The 15228-nt window shown below is 38.5% G+C and overlaps 1 protein-coding gene across 2 annotated transcripts in view; it reads right to left on the reverse strand.

The window, feature by feature from the left end:
* Positions 1–15228, reverse strand: part of LOC309799954 (flavin-containing monooxygenase 5) — a 29776-nt gene that overhangs the window by 4153 nt on the left and 10395 nt on the right. For both annotated transcript variants that reach the window (XM_082613711.1, XM_082613710.1), the window contains exons 3-7: positions 14928–15116; positions 12830–12992; positions 10929–11071; positions 8005–8204; positions 4237–4589 (exon numbers count right to left, since the gene is read on the reverse strand). In XM_082613711.1, the coding sequence (XP_082469837.1) occupies positions 4237–4589; positions 8005–8204; positions 10929–11071; positions 12830–12992; positions 14928–15116 (1048 nt within the window). The remainder of the gene's footprint in view (positions 1–4236; positions 4590–8004; positions 8205–10928; positions 11072–12829; positions 12993–14927; positions 15117–15228) is intronic.

The raw sequence follows: 15228 nt of genomic DNA on the forward strand, positions 1-15228 counted from the left end.
ATTATGTCTTTCTTGGACATTTGTCACAGGCTCAAAATTGACCTATTTCCCATTTCATTTTCCTCTAATACATCTTCTGAATTACAAATCTGATTTGACTCTCTCAGTTAATCCTTCAATTGTTCTCTATTGCCTACATTGAATGTAAACTTCTTGCATGGCACCTAAGGATTTTTCTTGGTTTTGCCTCTATAAATATCTCCAGCTTCATTTTCTTTAATTCCTATAATACTTTATTCTCCAGAATTCTGAACTCCTTGTAGTTCTCAGGACTTGGTTTATTTTGTCATTTTCTGTAACTTTGCATAAATATTACTAATTGTTCTCTTCTCTGTTATGGTCAAGATGGCCTTGTCCTTTTAGTAAACTCTTATTTTTTACAGTGTATTTGCAGTTGTAGGGAGAATTGGGTACTTATTCCTTTCTGCTCCCATAGCCAGCTCCTCTACATTGTTATTGGACACTTGTTTAGGATATAGTAAATATCTGCTGAATGAATGAACACATTAAATGTCTGTTTACTTGTCTGTCTTCTTTGCTTGACTCTGAGTTCCGTAGAGATAGGAATTTTCTGTTTGGTCATATTTGCATCTCCAGCACCTAGCAGAGGGTCTGGCATATACTAAGAGGCCAGTAAATGTTAGCTGAAGAATGTTGTTGAAGAAGAGTGTGGAACTGAAGTTCAGAGATTTCCTAAGGGTTCCAAGACAAGGTTCAAAAGGGGCGAGCTTGGGCTTCCCTGGTGGCGCAGTGGTTGAGGGTCCGCCTGCCGATGCAGGGGACACGGGTTCGTGCCCTGGTCCGGGAAGATCCCACATGCTGCGGAGCGGCTGGGCCCGTGAGTCATGGCTGCTGAGCCTGCACGTCCGGAGCCTGTGTTCCGCCACGGGAGAGGCCACAACAGTGAGAGGCCCGCGTACCAAAAAAAAAAAAAAAAAAAAATGGGCAAGCCTGAATTATAACTCTGTGGAACTAAGTCTTTCAGTCGGCTCTTGGGCCTATGGCAGATTGTATTTATGTAATCCTGACTAGTCCCTGCATGTTTAATGTAAAGATAATGTTACAAGAGAAAGGAGGTGTGGCTGCCATTCTGCTCTTTCAGTCCAGTCCAGTGCAGCCTTTTACCATGACTGGAAATTGAGAAGGTAGTTCATAAGCTGAGATCCTCTGATAAGAACTTTCTACTGTAGAGTTTAGAAAACCTCCAAAACTAAACTCGCAGTCATTGAATAGAGATGTATTAGCTACCTCCCATGTGCTAGGCACTGGTCTATACTTGGAAGACAAAGGCAAATAAACATGATTCTTTTATTTAAAGAGCTTTCAATATACTACAAAGAGAGGGAGGAAATAAACGGGCTTTTTCCACACAAATAACGAGTAAAGGGAGGCATACCAGGCAGAGAGAACAACAGAAGCAAAGGCATAAGGTACAAGAGTACCTGCTGTGTTTGCTGCATAGTGGGTAAGTCATTCAGTGCATCTAGAAGTTTGTAGGATGGATGGTAATGACTAGTGAAAGGTGGGCCTGAGAAAGCAGCTTGTATCCAATTTGTGGAGGAACTTGAATGCCATCCTATGACATAATGCCTCCTTGTAATCCAGAGAATTGGTATCATTTCATACGGTTTTCAAGGGAAGAAAGTTACTAAGTGAAAGTGGAACACTTGCAAGGGCTTTTGAGAGGGCTACAAGCGAGACAAAAGAAAAGTAGATTTCTGTCAAGGCAAGCAAGTGGGTTCTGTGTTCTAGAAGAGGGTGGAATATTTTCTTGACAAGAGAATAGTAATTCTAGAGAACAAAGGAAGTAGGGAAATGCGGCTTGGTGAGGAAAGAACAGGCCAGGGAAGAGGACAGGCTGAGTTGGGCTGGTGTGATAGAGTGGTCTTAAAATTGGCACAGTGAAGGTAGAATTCTGGGATGAGAAAGGCAAGGATTTGGTAGGCAGACAGTAGAACAAAAAACTCAGTGTTCGTTTTGGAAATTTGATAAAGTTATAGGGATTCTCTGATGATTCCTTCCTTCCAAGTGTTAAGAAGAAAGCTAGAGGGATTAGCACTGACTAAGATTTGCTAGCATAGGAAACTGAGCTTTTTGTGCATTTCCCCTAAAATCCCCTAATCCCACAGTCATAATGCAGAATCTTCCAAATACTCAGTTGCCCTAATCCTCTCAATGGTTCACTTGGTCCTGGAAAAGAGTCTCGTTTTTATTCAAAGTGTACTAAGATGCTGTGGCCTATTTTAAAGCAATTTTTTCCTCTTACTTTATTGACCCAATTAAAAGATCCACTTTATATGACTGGAATTAAGCCAAATTCACCGGTTACTTGCATTGGATTGCTGGTCCAGTGCTCAAGGAATACATGATCTACTGGATAGAATTAAAAGGAATTAAGAAATGAAAGAACTTTGGGAGTTCCCTGGCAGTCCAGTGGTTAAGATTCCATGCTTCCACTGCAGGGGCTTGGGTTCGATCCCTGGTTGGGAAACTATGATTCCCACGTGCCACACAGCACAGCCAAAAAATTAAAAATAGAAAAAAAAAAAAAAGAAAGAAAGAAATGAAAGAACTTTGGGGAAATTTGGAAAAATTTTCTTTCTATCAACTCTAACATCATTGCTTCTTTTTTCTATGCTACCATGAGGATCCTCACTAGGGAAGAAGAATCTGAAATTTCAATAAAAACATTTTTTAAAAATATTTATTTATTTGGCTGCACCGGGTCTTAGTTGTGCCACACAAGATCCTCTTTGTGGCATGCATGATCTTTAGTTGAGGCACATGGGATCTAGTTCCCTGACCAGAGATCAAACCCAGGCCCCCTGCATTGGGGATGTGGAGTCTTAGCCACTAGACCACCAGGGAAGTCCCTCAACAAGAACTTTGAATAGTTTTAATTAAACATTAGTAATGGTAGCAAATTTTACTATAGTAACCATAGAATCAAAGAACTACTTTGTTAGAGGGAACCTTAAAAGTCATCTGATTTCTCCCTGTTCTGAGGCTTGAATCTACTTCATATTGGCCTGGTCAAAGTTTATTTTTAATGTTAAGCTGATATTGTGCAAACTCTCAGAATTTCACTCCTTGCTTCTGGTTCAACCCTTTGGAGTGATACTAAGCAAATATATAAAACCTTCTGCCATGGGGCATCTCTTCAGGTATCTGAAGGGAACTTCCATATCTCCCCTAAATCTTATCCTCTCCAGGCCAAACTTCTCCAGCTCCTTTAGTTGTACTTCAAATGGCACATTTTCAACTCCCTTAACCATTCTTGTCTCTCTCCTTTTAATGTACTCCAGTTTCACTTTTTTTTTTTTTTTTTCCCTGCGGTACGCCGTGGCCCCTCCCGCCGCGGAGCACAGGCTCCGGACGCGCAGGCTCAGCAGCCATGGCTCACGGGCCCAGCCGCTTCACGGCACGTGGGATCCTCCCAGAGGGGGCACGAACCCGCATCCCCTGCATCGGCAGGCGGACTCGCAACCACTGTGCCACCAGGGAAGCCCCAGTTTCACTTTTAAAATGTCTTTGGGTGTGGTCTTACCAGTTCATGGAAGAACAGTTATAAATTCCAGGACATTATAGTTTTTTAATGATGCCAGATATAGTTAAAGTCTTTTGGAAGCCACATCATTCTGCTGATTCATATTGAGCCTGCTATCCCAAACCCCAAAATTTTTTCTCATGTTTTCCTAGCCAAAACTTTCTGAAAGAGGGAACATAAAGGGGGGAAGTAAGAATTTGAGTGGCTGAATCTTCTTCATTCTGGACTAGTCTTTAACCAGATCTTAATTTTTGTCTAAAATGAAATCACAGCACTTCTATATGTGACTTTCTCTAACTATAATGAAAGAAGATTAAATTCTTTTGCTTCACAAATATGTATCAGTTGTCTGAAATCTAGATGAGTGGATTTTAATCTGGAGTGCATATTGGAATCACTTGGGGAACATTTTCTCAACAATCTTATATAAGCCCCACTCGAGACTTATTAAATAAACACTACCAGGCAAAGCATGCCTATTTTTGGAAAACTTCCTAGTAGATTCTGCTATATGTCCATGGTTATAAATCACTACTTTATATTTCCTCAAAAATTAATTTTTGAGCACTAATTTTGTGCCAGGCACTGTTACAATCATACATACTGTCTCAGCTATTTATAAGCAAGAACATAAACATAATTAAACAAACCACTAAGTAATTAGGTAGTCATCTTGCATGGTCACTTACCTTTAAATACTTGAGTGACCCAGCGTCCTTGGAGCTCTGAAATGGGCATAATGGCACCCAAGGGCTGGATCAAGCCTATGATTGCAAGAGTTGGCTTTTCTAGGTTAGGAGGGAAGACCTTTTTATACAGGGATATCTTGTTTTTGACTACTTTGACAGAATCTTCAAGGAAAGGAAAGGCAAAGCTATAGCCTGTAGCAAAGATAACAGCATCAATGTCATCTTCCCTGGAGCCATCCTCAAATATGGCCGCTGTCTCTGTGAATTCCTTCACGTTTGATTTCACCTTCACCAAGCCAGAAATTATACAATTTGGCAGAAAGTCATTTATCGTTGGATGCTGACTCAGAGCTCTGTGAATGATGATAATGAAGGAGAAATCAAGAGAGATCATGAGAGGGAAATATCATTACCATGTAAGTAAAATTGTATTTTGATTGAGGTGGTTAATCAATATGCCAATAGTCTCCTTTATTCATGAAATTTGGGAAAGGTCTAATGTATACCAGCTTGAAAAAGGTAAGGATCTCAGAGTAAATGTTGGACCCCGGGTGGCATTGAAAGAGAAGCTGTTGGAGAAGTGAGGGAAGCATTATTTTATTTGATGAGTACGTGCATGGTTTCTCAAGGACTAATAATGCTCTCAGTGATATGATAAGTCCACAGTCTAGTAGCTTCTATCCATATATCAAGAAATCTGCAGAACTGGACTATCAGCATTCTGTTGAGTCTCTTTTCCTCTTCAAAAGCCCAAGAGCTAGGTTTGGACCATCATTTTCCAAAAGGTATAATAAATTATATGTGTATAGTGACTTACAGTTATAAACTGTTTTTATATACATTAACGTATTTGAGTCTCACGCAAACCCAACGAAGGAAACAGGACAGTTGTCATTATCCAGGTCTTATAGACGAGGAAACTGAGGCCTAAAGAAGTTAAGTGGCTCGCCCAAGGTCACACAACCTAGGAGTTTAGGATTTATATCAAATGGTTTTTTATGAACTCCCTTGAGATACTCTAGGCATGGTAAGTAGTGTTTCCTCGAAATAGCATAGGATAAGGTGCAGAATCTTGGACCTTTCTAAAAGCAGTGTGAATCCTTGGATCCTGTGTTAACAGGCTCTGAGAATCCTCAGCCCATCATGTTCAGACAGAGCTGGCCTCTTCTTAGGAACAAGATATGTTTAAACAGTATTACTGGTTTGCTGAATTTGGTAATTCTTTGACACAAACCTTTAGGTACAGATTCTGTTCCCATTCCAACCTCATCATTTCATCTTTCTCTCCAAACTTACTCCTTTTTACTAACAGTACCACCATCCGCATTGTTGCCCAAGCTACAAAACTGTGAGTCTTAACATCTGGTCACCAAGGCCACGCTTTCTCCTCTTAATACCCCCAGAAGAGTTTTACTTATGCTGTTTCACCTGGGCCATTACAGCTGTCTCTAGGGCCTCCTGCTCCATCCCCTTTCAATCTATCTTCTACATCATTTTTGGAGTGATTGTTCCAAAATGTATTTATTATTATGTCACTCACCTGCTTAAAATCTTTCAGTGGCTCTGGGCTGTCTTCATTCTAAACGTTTTATTTAGCAGAGCATACAAACATTTTCATATATCTGCCCAGTGAACCAGGAGATATACTCAGTCATTCTTCCATCTTTGCCTGTAGTCCAGCCAAACCAAACTATGTGCAGGTCTCAGAGCATAACGTATATTTTGCTATCCCAAGACCTTGTATTTATAATTAGAATGCTACTTCCTTACCCTGTTTGTTTGACTATCTCTTATTATTCCATAAAGCCTCAATTTATTTTGTGATCACCAAAGTTATGGATGCTAGTTTCCATAATTGGGTGAAATAAATGGCTGAAAGTTTGGGGAACACACTCTCAAAATATCACCCTACTGGTTAGTTTCAAAGGAAAAAATAATCTTTACAAAAGAGAAACGTGGTAGACCACCTAATCCAAGTTGTCAAATTTTACATCATTAGTATGCAATAAACTGCTATCATATGGCTCCTGATGTGATCCACCAAGAAGGCACAACATAACCTATGAATATTCACACCAAAATTGTTTAACCTAAATATAATAGAGGAATAACAACTATGAACCTCCAAATTTAGAGACTTTCTGCAAAACAAATTGCTTGAATTCTTAAAAAAATCAAAAATCGGGGCCTCCCTGGTGGCGCAGTGGTTGAGAGTCCGCCTGCCGATGCAGGGGATACGGGTTCGTGCCCCGGTCTGGGAGGATCCCATATGCCGCGGAGCGGCTGGGCCCGTGAGCCATGGCCGCTGGGCCTGCGCGTCCGGAGCCTGTGCTCCGCAACGGGAGAGGCCACAACAGTGAGAGGCCCGCATACCGCAAAAAGAAAAAAAAAAAAAAAAAAAAAAAAAAAAAAAAAAAAAAATCAAAAATCCATGTCAAGAAAATGGAAATTTATTTCAGATTAAGAGAGATTAAAGAGATATGACAACTAAATACAATGGTGTAATACCTGACAGGACCCTGGATTTAAAACTATAAAAGCTACAGGAAATTCCCTGGCATTCCAGTTGTTAGGACTCCAAGCTTTAAGCAATGCAGTGTGGCCAAAATAATAAATAAGTAAGCTACAAATATTATTGAAACAACTTGGAAAATTTGAATATGCATTATATTAGATACTGGTATTTCATCAATGTTAAATTTACTAAGTGTGATAATTATGTTTATGTAGAGGAATGCCCTTTTCCTTAGGCAATACATGCTAAAGAATTTTAGGTAAAATGTTGTATTGCCTGCAGCTTACTCTCAAATGTTTCAGAAAAATTTATGAATATATGTATGTATATATGGATGCTATATATGTATAGATCTAGCTATCTCCAGAGAGAGGGAGAGGGAAAAAGCAAATATAGTAAACTGTTAATAATAGGTGAATCTAAGTGAAGGATATATGGGTGCTCATTGTACGTACTATTTTATAGCAAGTATATCTAAACATTAAAAAAATTAAAAGCTGTAGGGGAAAACAGCATTTAAAATCAGCTTCTAGAAATGCTGTCACAGTCTACCTTCTAGGCTGTGTGAGAACTCCTATCCTTCATACTCTCATGGGACTCCATGCATTTCTTTATCATATTCTATTGTCTGTCTTCTTGTTAGAGTATTAAAGGAAATATCAATTTCTTGAGTCTGTCATTTATTACTTGTGTGATCTTGGGCAAATTAGTTTCTCTAAGTGTCAGTTTTTATATCTGCAAAATGGAGATGAATATAGTACCAACCTATAGGGCTGTTGTGAGGATTAAATGAGATAATGCATGTAACTCATTTAGCACTGTGCTTGTCTTATATTAAGTCCTCAAAAAGGTACAGTGTTATTATTAGCATTACTATTACTATTAGGTCTTTAGTCTCAGTATTCTCATGCCCGTATAATGCTTGGCTCATACCAGATGCTCAGTTGTTTGTTGGATGAATGAATGAATGATACATTGCCTGCTACTACCATTTTGTTGTTGCTACTGGGCATCATGTAAAAAGAACTGGTACCTCGGGGAATGATAAAATGGTTAATGCCAAGGAGAATTATAGCCTGAAAATTACAGACCAATAGATCTTGGACATCTGTGGGGGAAAGGTAGAAATCTAATCTCAGATTCTGTGGATTTGCTTAAAGTACAGATAGAGGTAGCTATACTATTAGCCTATGTGAACAGTCCTTATTCTTTGCCTTGGCTGTTACTGCCCACCTCCCAGCCTGGGAACATACCTGTGTTTAGGCTTCAGGCCAAATATTTCATGATCAAACCTTTGGTTCATCTTTTTTTCCAAAAATATATTTGTTAATGATTGACCACAAATCTTCTTCATAAAATATTTAAATCGAGAAGAGAATAACACATCAAAAGGATATCCATAGTCTCCGACACGATTAAAGATCCAAGCTCCTCTTCTGGTGCTGAGGAAAACCTGAGGCATGGGGAAAAAAATGTTTGTTTTTGCCATTCCCTGACTCATTTCTGTGAAGGAATGGGAACCCATTTTCTTCAAGCTGAACTTCAAACTCATTAGTCTGGCTTTTTATTCCCTGGCAATATATATATTTTTAAATTTCCTGCCATTTTCTTCTCAAACACTAAGCTTACAATTAAACTGTTGTAGTCACTGACCAAGACTATGTCTTGCTCTCAACCACCAGTGCATTTCTGTTTAATGTCATTATGCCTCCTTATCCCCTTCATTCTCTCAAGCCTATTCATTTTTAAGATCCAGATCAAGTCTCCCTCCTCCATGAAGACACTAGTGACCTTTCTGGCTGATAATTTTCTCTCCATCTTCTGAACTTCTCTAGCACTTGTCACCTGTCCAACTCATTTCAAATCATGGAACAGTAAAGCTGAAAGCAACTGGACATCATTTGATCTGAAATCTTCTGTCTTTTTTTTTTTTTGCCTTTGACATTGTTTGCAGTATTATAAAAAACTTATCATTTATATTGATATTTAATATTATATATTCTTATCTTTTATCTTTCCAAATGTGTTTTCTCCAAGGTGGGAGGTGGAGCATATACACCCTTTAGTCCCCAGCCTATCATCAGCATCACTTCCTTTTATTGAGAATTGTAACCTGTCAGTCACTGTACTAAGTCCTTTATCTATATTTTTATTTGATCAATACAACAACCTCTTGAGGTAGGTATTGTTATGTCCATTTTATGGATGAGAAGCATGGAGAGGCTGAATAACTTGCCTGAGATCATATAGCTACTAAATGGTAGAGCTGAATTTCCAAACCTAAGTCTAACTGACTCCGAAGCCTGTGCTTAAGTAATGTTTCATCATTTATTTAAGGGAAAAACTGAAGATTGCAAGTAGCACAACATGGAACTGGTCCGTCTTTCTGTGTTATCTGCTGGCTAAAGTCCACGTAATAAAAGTTTGGTATTCAACTACCTGGCAAAAGCATCGCTTTCTCTATATTATAAAACTTGCTGGAGATAGTTTCCAGGGTTGTAAGCTATATAAGTACATTGTTTTATGGTCTTTTGTTTAAGCCCTCATGTTAAAAGGGATAATCATGTACTTCATACATATATTCTCACTGATGGTGACCTTAACTGCTATCATAAATAAGCACTTTTACGTGTCACCGTTGAAAGAGCCTGTGTGTAGTCTCAGAAATCAAATGGTTTTGTGTGCAGTGTGTATAACTTTTTAAATATAGGTTATGAGTAATGTAAATGATCAGAGCTTCAGTTAAGAAGTTCTCTATGTATAAAATAGTGGAAATAATATAGGTCACAAAGCTTTCTCAGACACAACCACCTTACCTCCACCTGCTCTTGCTGCCTTGTTCTTTGGCAATTTACAATTCCTCAGTGCTTGTAAGGCTCAGCTCCTCTACAACTGACCATTTAACAAGCCAGTGGTATTAAAGAAAGCTCATGCCTTCGGTCCCCACCACATACCTTGTACATTCTTTTATCATAGCACCCACACACATTTTTACACTTTATTGTTTATATACCTATTTCCTAATAAATGCTTGTTGAATTAATTCATGGAGTAATATATAAAATCAGTTTTGTGGTGATAGATGGGGATAGACCTGAGAAGAAGTATTATTGAATGGAGTTTGTGGGTAAAGTTCATTTCACAAAGTTGTGGCATTAAACTTCTATTTGGGGTGGTATAGGGAGGGTGGGAGGGAGGGAGACACAAGAGGGAGGAGATATGGGGATATATGTATATGTATAGCTGATTCACTTTTTTATACAGCAGAAACTAACACACCATTGTAAAGCAATTATACTCCAATAAAGATGTTAAAAAAAATAAATGCCAACCCTAAAAAATAATAATAATTTTAAAACAATTTGTGGAGAAGCACAGCTTAATTAGTTAGTGAAGAACAACCAGGCATGTACTTATTGCCAACAAAGTTACAATTCAATAAAGATGTGAATAACAAAATATATCAATGATGTCTTTTTCTAGGAATTTATAATTAAGAGACTTTTTTCCCAGTTCAAAAGCTATGATACAAAAAACAGAACAAACAAACCAAAAAACCTCAAGGACATAGAAATTGCTTTAGTGTGAATGTTATTCTGTGTTACCTAATGGTATGCAAAGGCTGGGGAGAGCTGCTTGCATGTGCTACAATGTGGATGCTTTTCATACTGATACCCATGTTGTCTCTAGAAGAATTAGACTTCTTTTTTCCGTTCGGGGAGTGCTGAAGAGTGAAGAGGAAAATTCCTCCAACATCCTATGAGTGAAAAGCTTTCAGTGACTGAGTACAGTTTCCTTCAGATAAGAGCATTATCACTTCTGCTGGCCAACAGGTGATCCACACTCTGAATGCTGCATTCTAACAAGCTCTCCCAGCAATCACTTGGTCTTCTTCAGAGCCAGAAGCACAATCTGAAGAGACAGCTGAGTGAGATTATGAGCACACTTTGTGGTCATGACTAAATTCCTTAGTGTGAGGCCAAATGAATGATGGGAATCTAACTTGTAACCTTGGCTCCATCACATCATCAATCAAAATGTTGCCAACTGAGGCAGTGAAACCAAGCCCTGCATTTGCCGTTGGCACTGATGGGCTGTGTGCAGGTATCCATACACTCTGCTGGGTCCACCTGCAGCTTCCTTGGTGAAACAAAGTAAATAATGTACTAATTCAAACCTGCTTGGCTGTATGGCTAATTTCCACAGCCAGATCGCTTCCAGAATTCCCAATGCCAATTATAATGACTCTCTTTCCAGTGAAACTCTCTGAATTCTTATAATCTCGACTATGGAAGTATTGTCCTTTGAACTTCTCAATTCCTACAAGAGAAGGGAAAATAATTATTGGGTGATGGTTTATCTGATATCATTTGTTAAATCATTCTTTTTTTTGCAGTGTGTAGAGTTTATGCATATATTCTCCATATGTTCTGCTTTTACTCAGGTGCACTGTTGCCTTTCTGAATATTTTGCCTGTTTTCTTTTCCCATAGCCTCAGAGTGGAACCTTGTGATTTCCTTATCATAAGTAGTCTGGTTAACTCAGGATCTGTTAATATTTTGGACCTGTGGACTCACTAATCCAAACTGCTTCAGAAAACCTCCATTCTCTTTTGTCTTTTCATCCTGTTTATTTTTTTAATTGAAGTGTAGTTGACTTATAATATTATATCAGTTTCAGATGTACAACATAGTAACTTGATATTTATATAGATTATGCAACATACAAAGTTATTACAGTATTTTGACTATATTCCTTGTGCTGTATATTACCACCCTGTGACTGATTTATTTTATAACTGATAGCTTGTATATCTTAATCCTCTTCACCTATTTTGCCCATCCCCCACCCCCTCTTTTCCTCATCTGTAAATACCTACTTCCATTCCAATTGGAGTATATATGTTCTTATATACTCTAAAGTATACATAGAGTGCTTTTTTCCCCAAAAAATGAAAATCCAGGTCAAAGACCGTAATTAAGCTCTTTCTTTAAGCTTTATTTTCTTCCTTAGAAACTCAATATTTCTGTTTGTTTCCTTGATTGCTAAAAAAGCCCTCATTCAGGTTGAAGAAGATGTGGTAAATATATACAATGGAATATTACTCAGTGATAAAAAAGAACAAAATAGGGCTTCCCTGGTGGCGCAGTGGTTGAGAGTCCACCTGCCGTTGCAGGGGACCCGGGTTCATGCCCCGGTCCGGGAAGATTCCACATGCCGGGGAGAGGCTAGGCCCTTGAGCCATGGCCGCTGAGCCTGTGCGTCTGGAGCCTGTTCTCCGCAATGGGAGAGGCCACAACAGTGAGAGGCCCGCGTACCGCAAAAAAAAAAAAAAAAAGAACAAAATAATGTCATTTGCAGCAATATGGATGTACCTAGAGATTGTCATACTGAGTGAAGTAAGTCAGAGAAAGAAAAATATATGATATCGCTTATGTGTGGAATCTAAAAAAAAAAATGGTACAAATGAACAAAACAGAAATAGACTCACAGAGGTAGAAAACAAACTTATGGTTACCAGGGGAGAAAGGTGTGGGGGACACCTAAACTGGTAGACTGGGATTAACATATACACACACTACTATATATAAAATAGATAACTAATAAGTACCTAGTGTATAGCACAGGGAACTCTTCTTAGTACTCTGTAATGAGCTATATGAGAAAAGAATCTAAAAAAGAGTGGATATATGTATATGTATAACTAATTCACTTTGTTGTACAGCAGAAACTAGCACAACGTTTTAAATCAACTATTCTCCAATAAAAAGTTAATAAGAAAAAAGACCTCATTCAATCTGATGCGGATCAACTTTTTATCCTTAAAAAAACTAAAATTATTGTAAAACTAAATATAGAGCCTTCTAATTTTCCTCTAGTCCCTGAAATTACTGTTATCTGTATGTCCTAAATAACATTAATACAAGTTGCCCCAACATCTTTGAGGAGAATATGCAGAATTAGGATAAGCCTTATTTCATCCCAAGGTAGGAATCACTCAGACCACAATCCTCCCTTTCTTTAGGGATCAGGTCACAGGCATAGTCCAAGTGTCTTCATTCCTGGTAGGCTACTTACCAGGGAAGGTTTCCAAGGGTAAGTGTGCACTGGTGTGATGGCCAGTGCAAACCATAACTCCATCGAAGACATTCACCTCCTTTTTCCCTTCAGATACCGTGACCACCTCCCATTGGCCTGAAGTGGAGAAATCAGGCTGCTTCTTCACACTGCACACGGTTGTCTGAAAAGAAAAGGGGTAGTCACAGGGGACTATAACCACAGCCTAAATAGTGGATATCTTCCCTGACAGGACTCTCCTTGCAGAGGGTTACACAAACGGCTGGTACCACATAACAGTCCTCAGGCAGGGATATTTGATTTTCATACTCCACAAATTAGAACTTTTTTGTTTGGGGCTGTGGTCAGAGTGAGAAAACTTCCATGAGGCAAGCTAAATAAAACAGAGTTGGCAGACTAATGTTGCACTCTACTCTGCTTCTAGAAAAGTGCAAATTACTAGTTCTCTTGTACCATACCCTAAGGCCATGTGATACTTGAATAAAGTTTGGGCTTCTCGTGCTTCTGACACACTCCATGCACTAAATGCCTATTCCTCCCCCATACCCCCAGACATCCTGGGACTCTCTGATGCCTTCTTACCTCAAGTCGTGTTCTCACTGGCCTTAAACTTGTGACTGAGCTAGAGGGCTCCCTTTCCTAGTAGAAAAATATCTCAGTGGCTCATATTTTATGTAAATGAACCTCTCTTTGACTCCCATAAATGCCCATTTTACAAGTAACTATAAAGAAAGGTGTGAGATGGGATAGTCAGTGGTACAATTTTTAGCTTTAAAAAATAATAATAAATATAGGTTACTCTACCCAGGTTAAGGAAACATTAAAAATGTGTTCTTGTGCTTCTAGGGTTTATGACCATAATGTCTTGGTTGACTAATAGAGATACCCCTCTTGTATACCTGAGACATCCTATACCACTTATAGTTCCTCTCTATCATGTTCTTACTTTTACACAGGCTGGTGCTTCTGCCTGGATCATCCTTCTACTCTTTCTTCATTTGGAGAAACTCACCCTTCAACATTTAGCTTGGTATTATCTCCTCTAAGAAAACTACCCTGGTGCCTGATGTCTCATGCCCTGATGGGCTGTTTCCCTCCTCTGAGCTGCAATGTATAGATTTCAGTGGCATTTATCACTCTGTAACTCTTTATTTTTATAATTATGTTTACAATGAAATTTCTCTTCATTATTCTATCTCCTTAACAAGACTGTGAAATCACTGGGTTTTTTTTGTTTTTGTGTCTTCACTGCTTAGTATGGTAACAAACCTGTTCAATAAGTGTTTAAAGAAGTGAAGAGAAGCACCACTAGGCTGTAAATGACAGACTTTAGAAGTCGTCACTGGATATTGCCATTTTAATTTTGTTGTTAAAGAGAAAGAGTCATGATTTAGTAGAATGATCAGAAGGTAGAAGATTTCGGCTTTTTGCCAGCTGTTAGAAATATCAATTATTATATGGTCGTGGTTTGGAATGATAGAAATAACATGGAAGAATTTATAGCAGGAAGGAATTACTGACGTGATCTAGTACAATCATCTTGTTTTACAAATAAACTTAAGACACATCAACGTTGGGGAACCTACTTGTCTGAAGTCACAAGTTGATTAGTGGTAGAGCAAAGACTAGAATTCAAGTTTTTGTTTCCCAATTCAATGTTCCTCCCTCTACACCAGAGTTAACTTATTTGCTTCCTCATAACGTTTCAATATCTACGTCACTGGGTTGTTGTGATCACATAAATATTGCACTGGAAAATACTTCAGAAAGTACAAAAGGGCTAAGCAGCAAGTTGTGGAACCAGAAGGTTTTAAAGTTCCCATACCTGTCAGTTCCCCTCATTGTTTTATTGTAATCAAATGATATAGAATGAAGGCAATGAAATGAATATGGCTTCTTGGATCTGCAGTCAAAATATATAGAAGAGGGACCTTTCCATGAATATTTTCAGACACAGAGAAGACATAGAGTAGAATCTGTCTGGATAGGATAGATACATGACCATATCAAACCAATCTATACATAAGCACTGGTAAATGAGAACAGTTATTCATTTACTTGAAACTCTGAACACAGAGATACCCACGAAATTCCCTACCTTAAATCGAATGTACTTTAGAAGGTCAAATTCATTGGCATACATCCTGAAATACTCCAGGACCTGGGAGTTGTGCATGAAGTTAGGATAGTGATCTGGGATGGGATAGTCACTGAAGCACATCATCTCCTTAGAAGTGTTGATGATCACTGACTTGTAAATACTGGCCCTTCCTTCTTCAGGTTCTTCCTGCAGTAAATAAAAAGCATTCATAGCAACTTGAGAATTAAGGTCATGGTTTGTAAACAGCCAACAAACATTTGAAAAAGTTTTCTGAAAGAAATGACCATTAAAAAAAGTC

This window comes from Mesoplodon mirus, assembly GCF_964341445.2.
Source record: "Mesoplodon mirus genome assembly, chromosome: 3".
NCBI lineage: Eukaryota > Metazoa > Chordata > Mammalia > Artiodactyla > Ziphiidae > Mesoplodon > Mesoplodon mirus.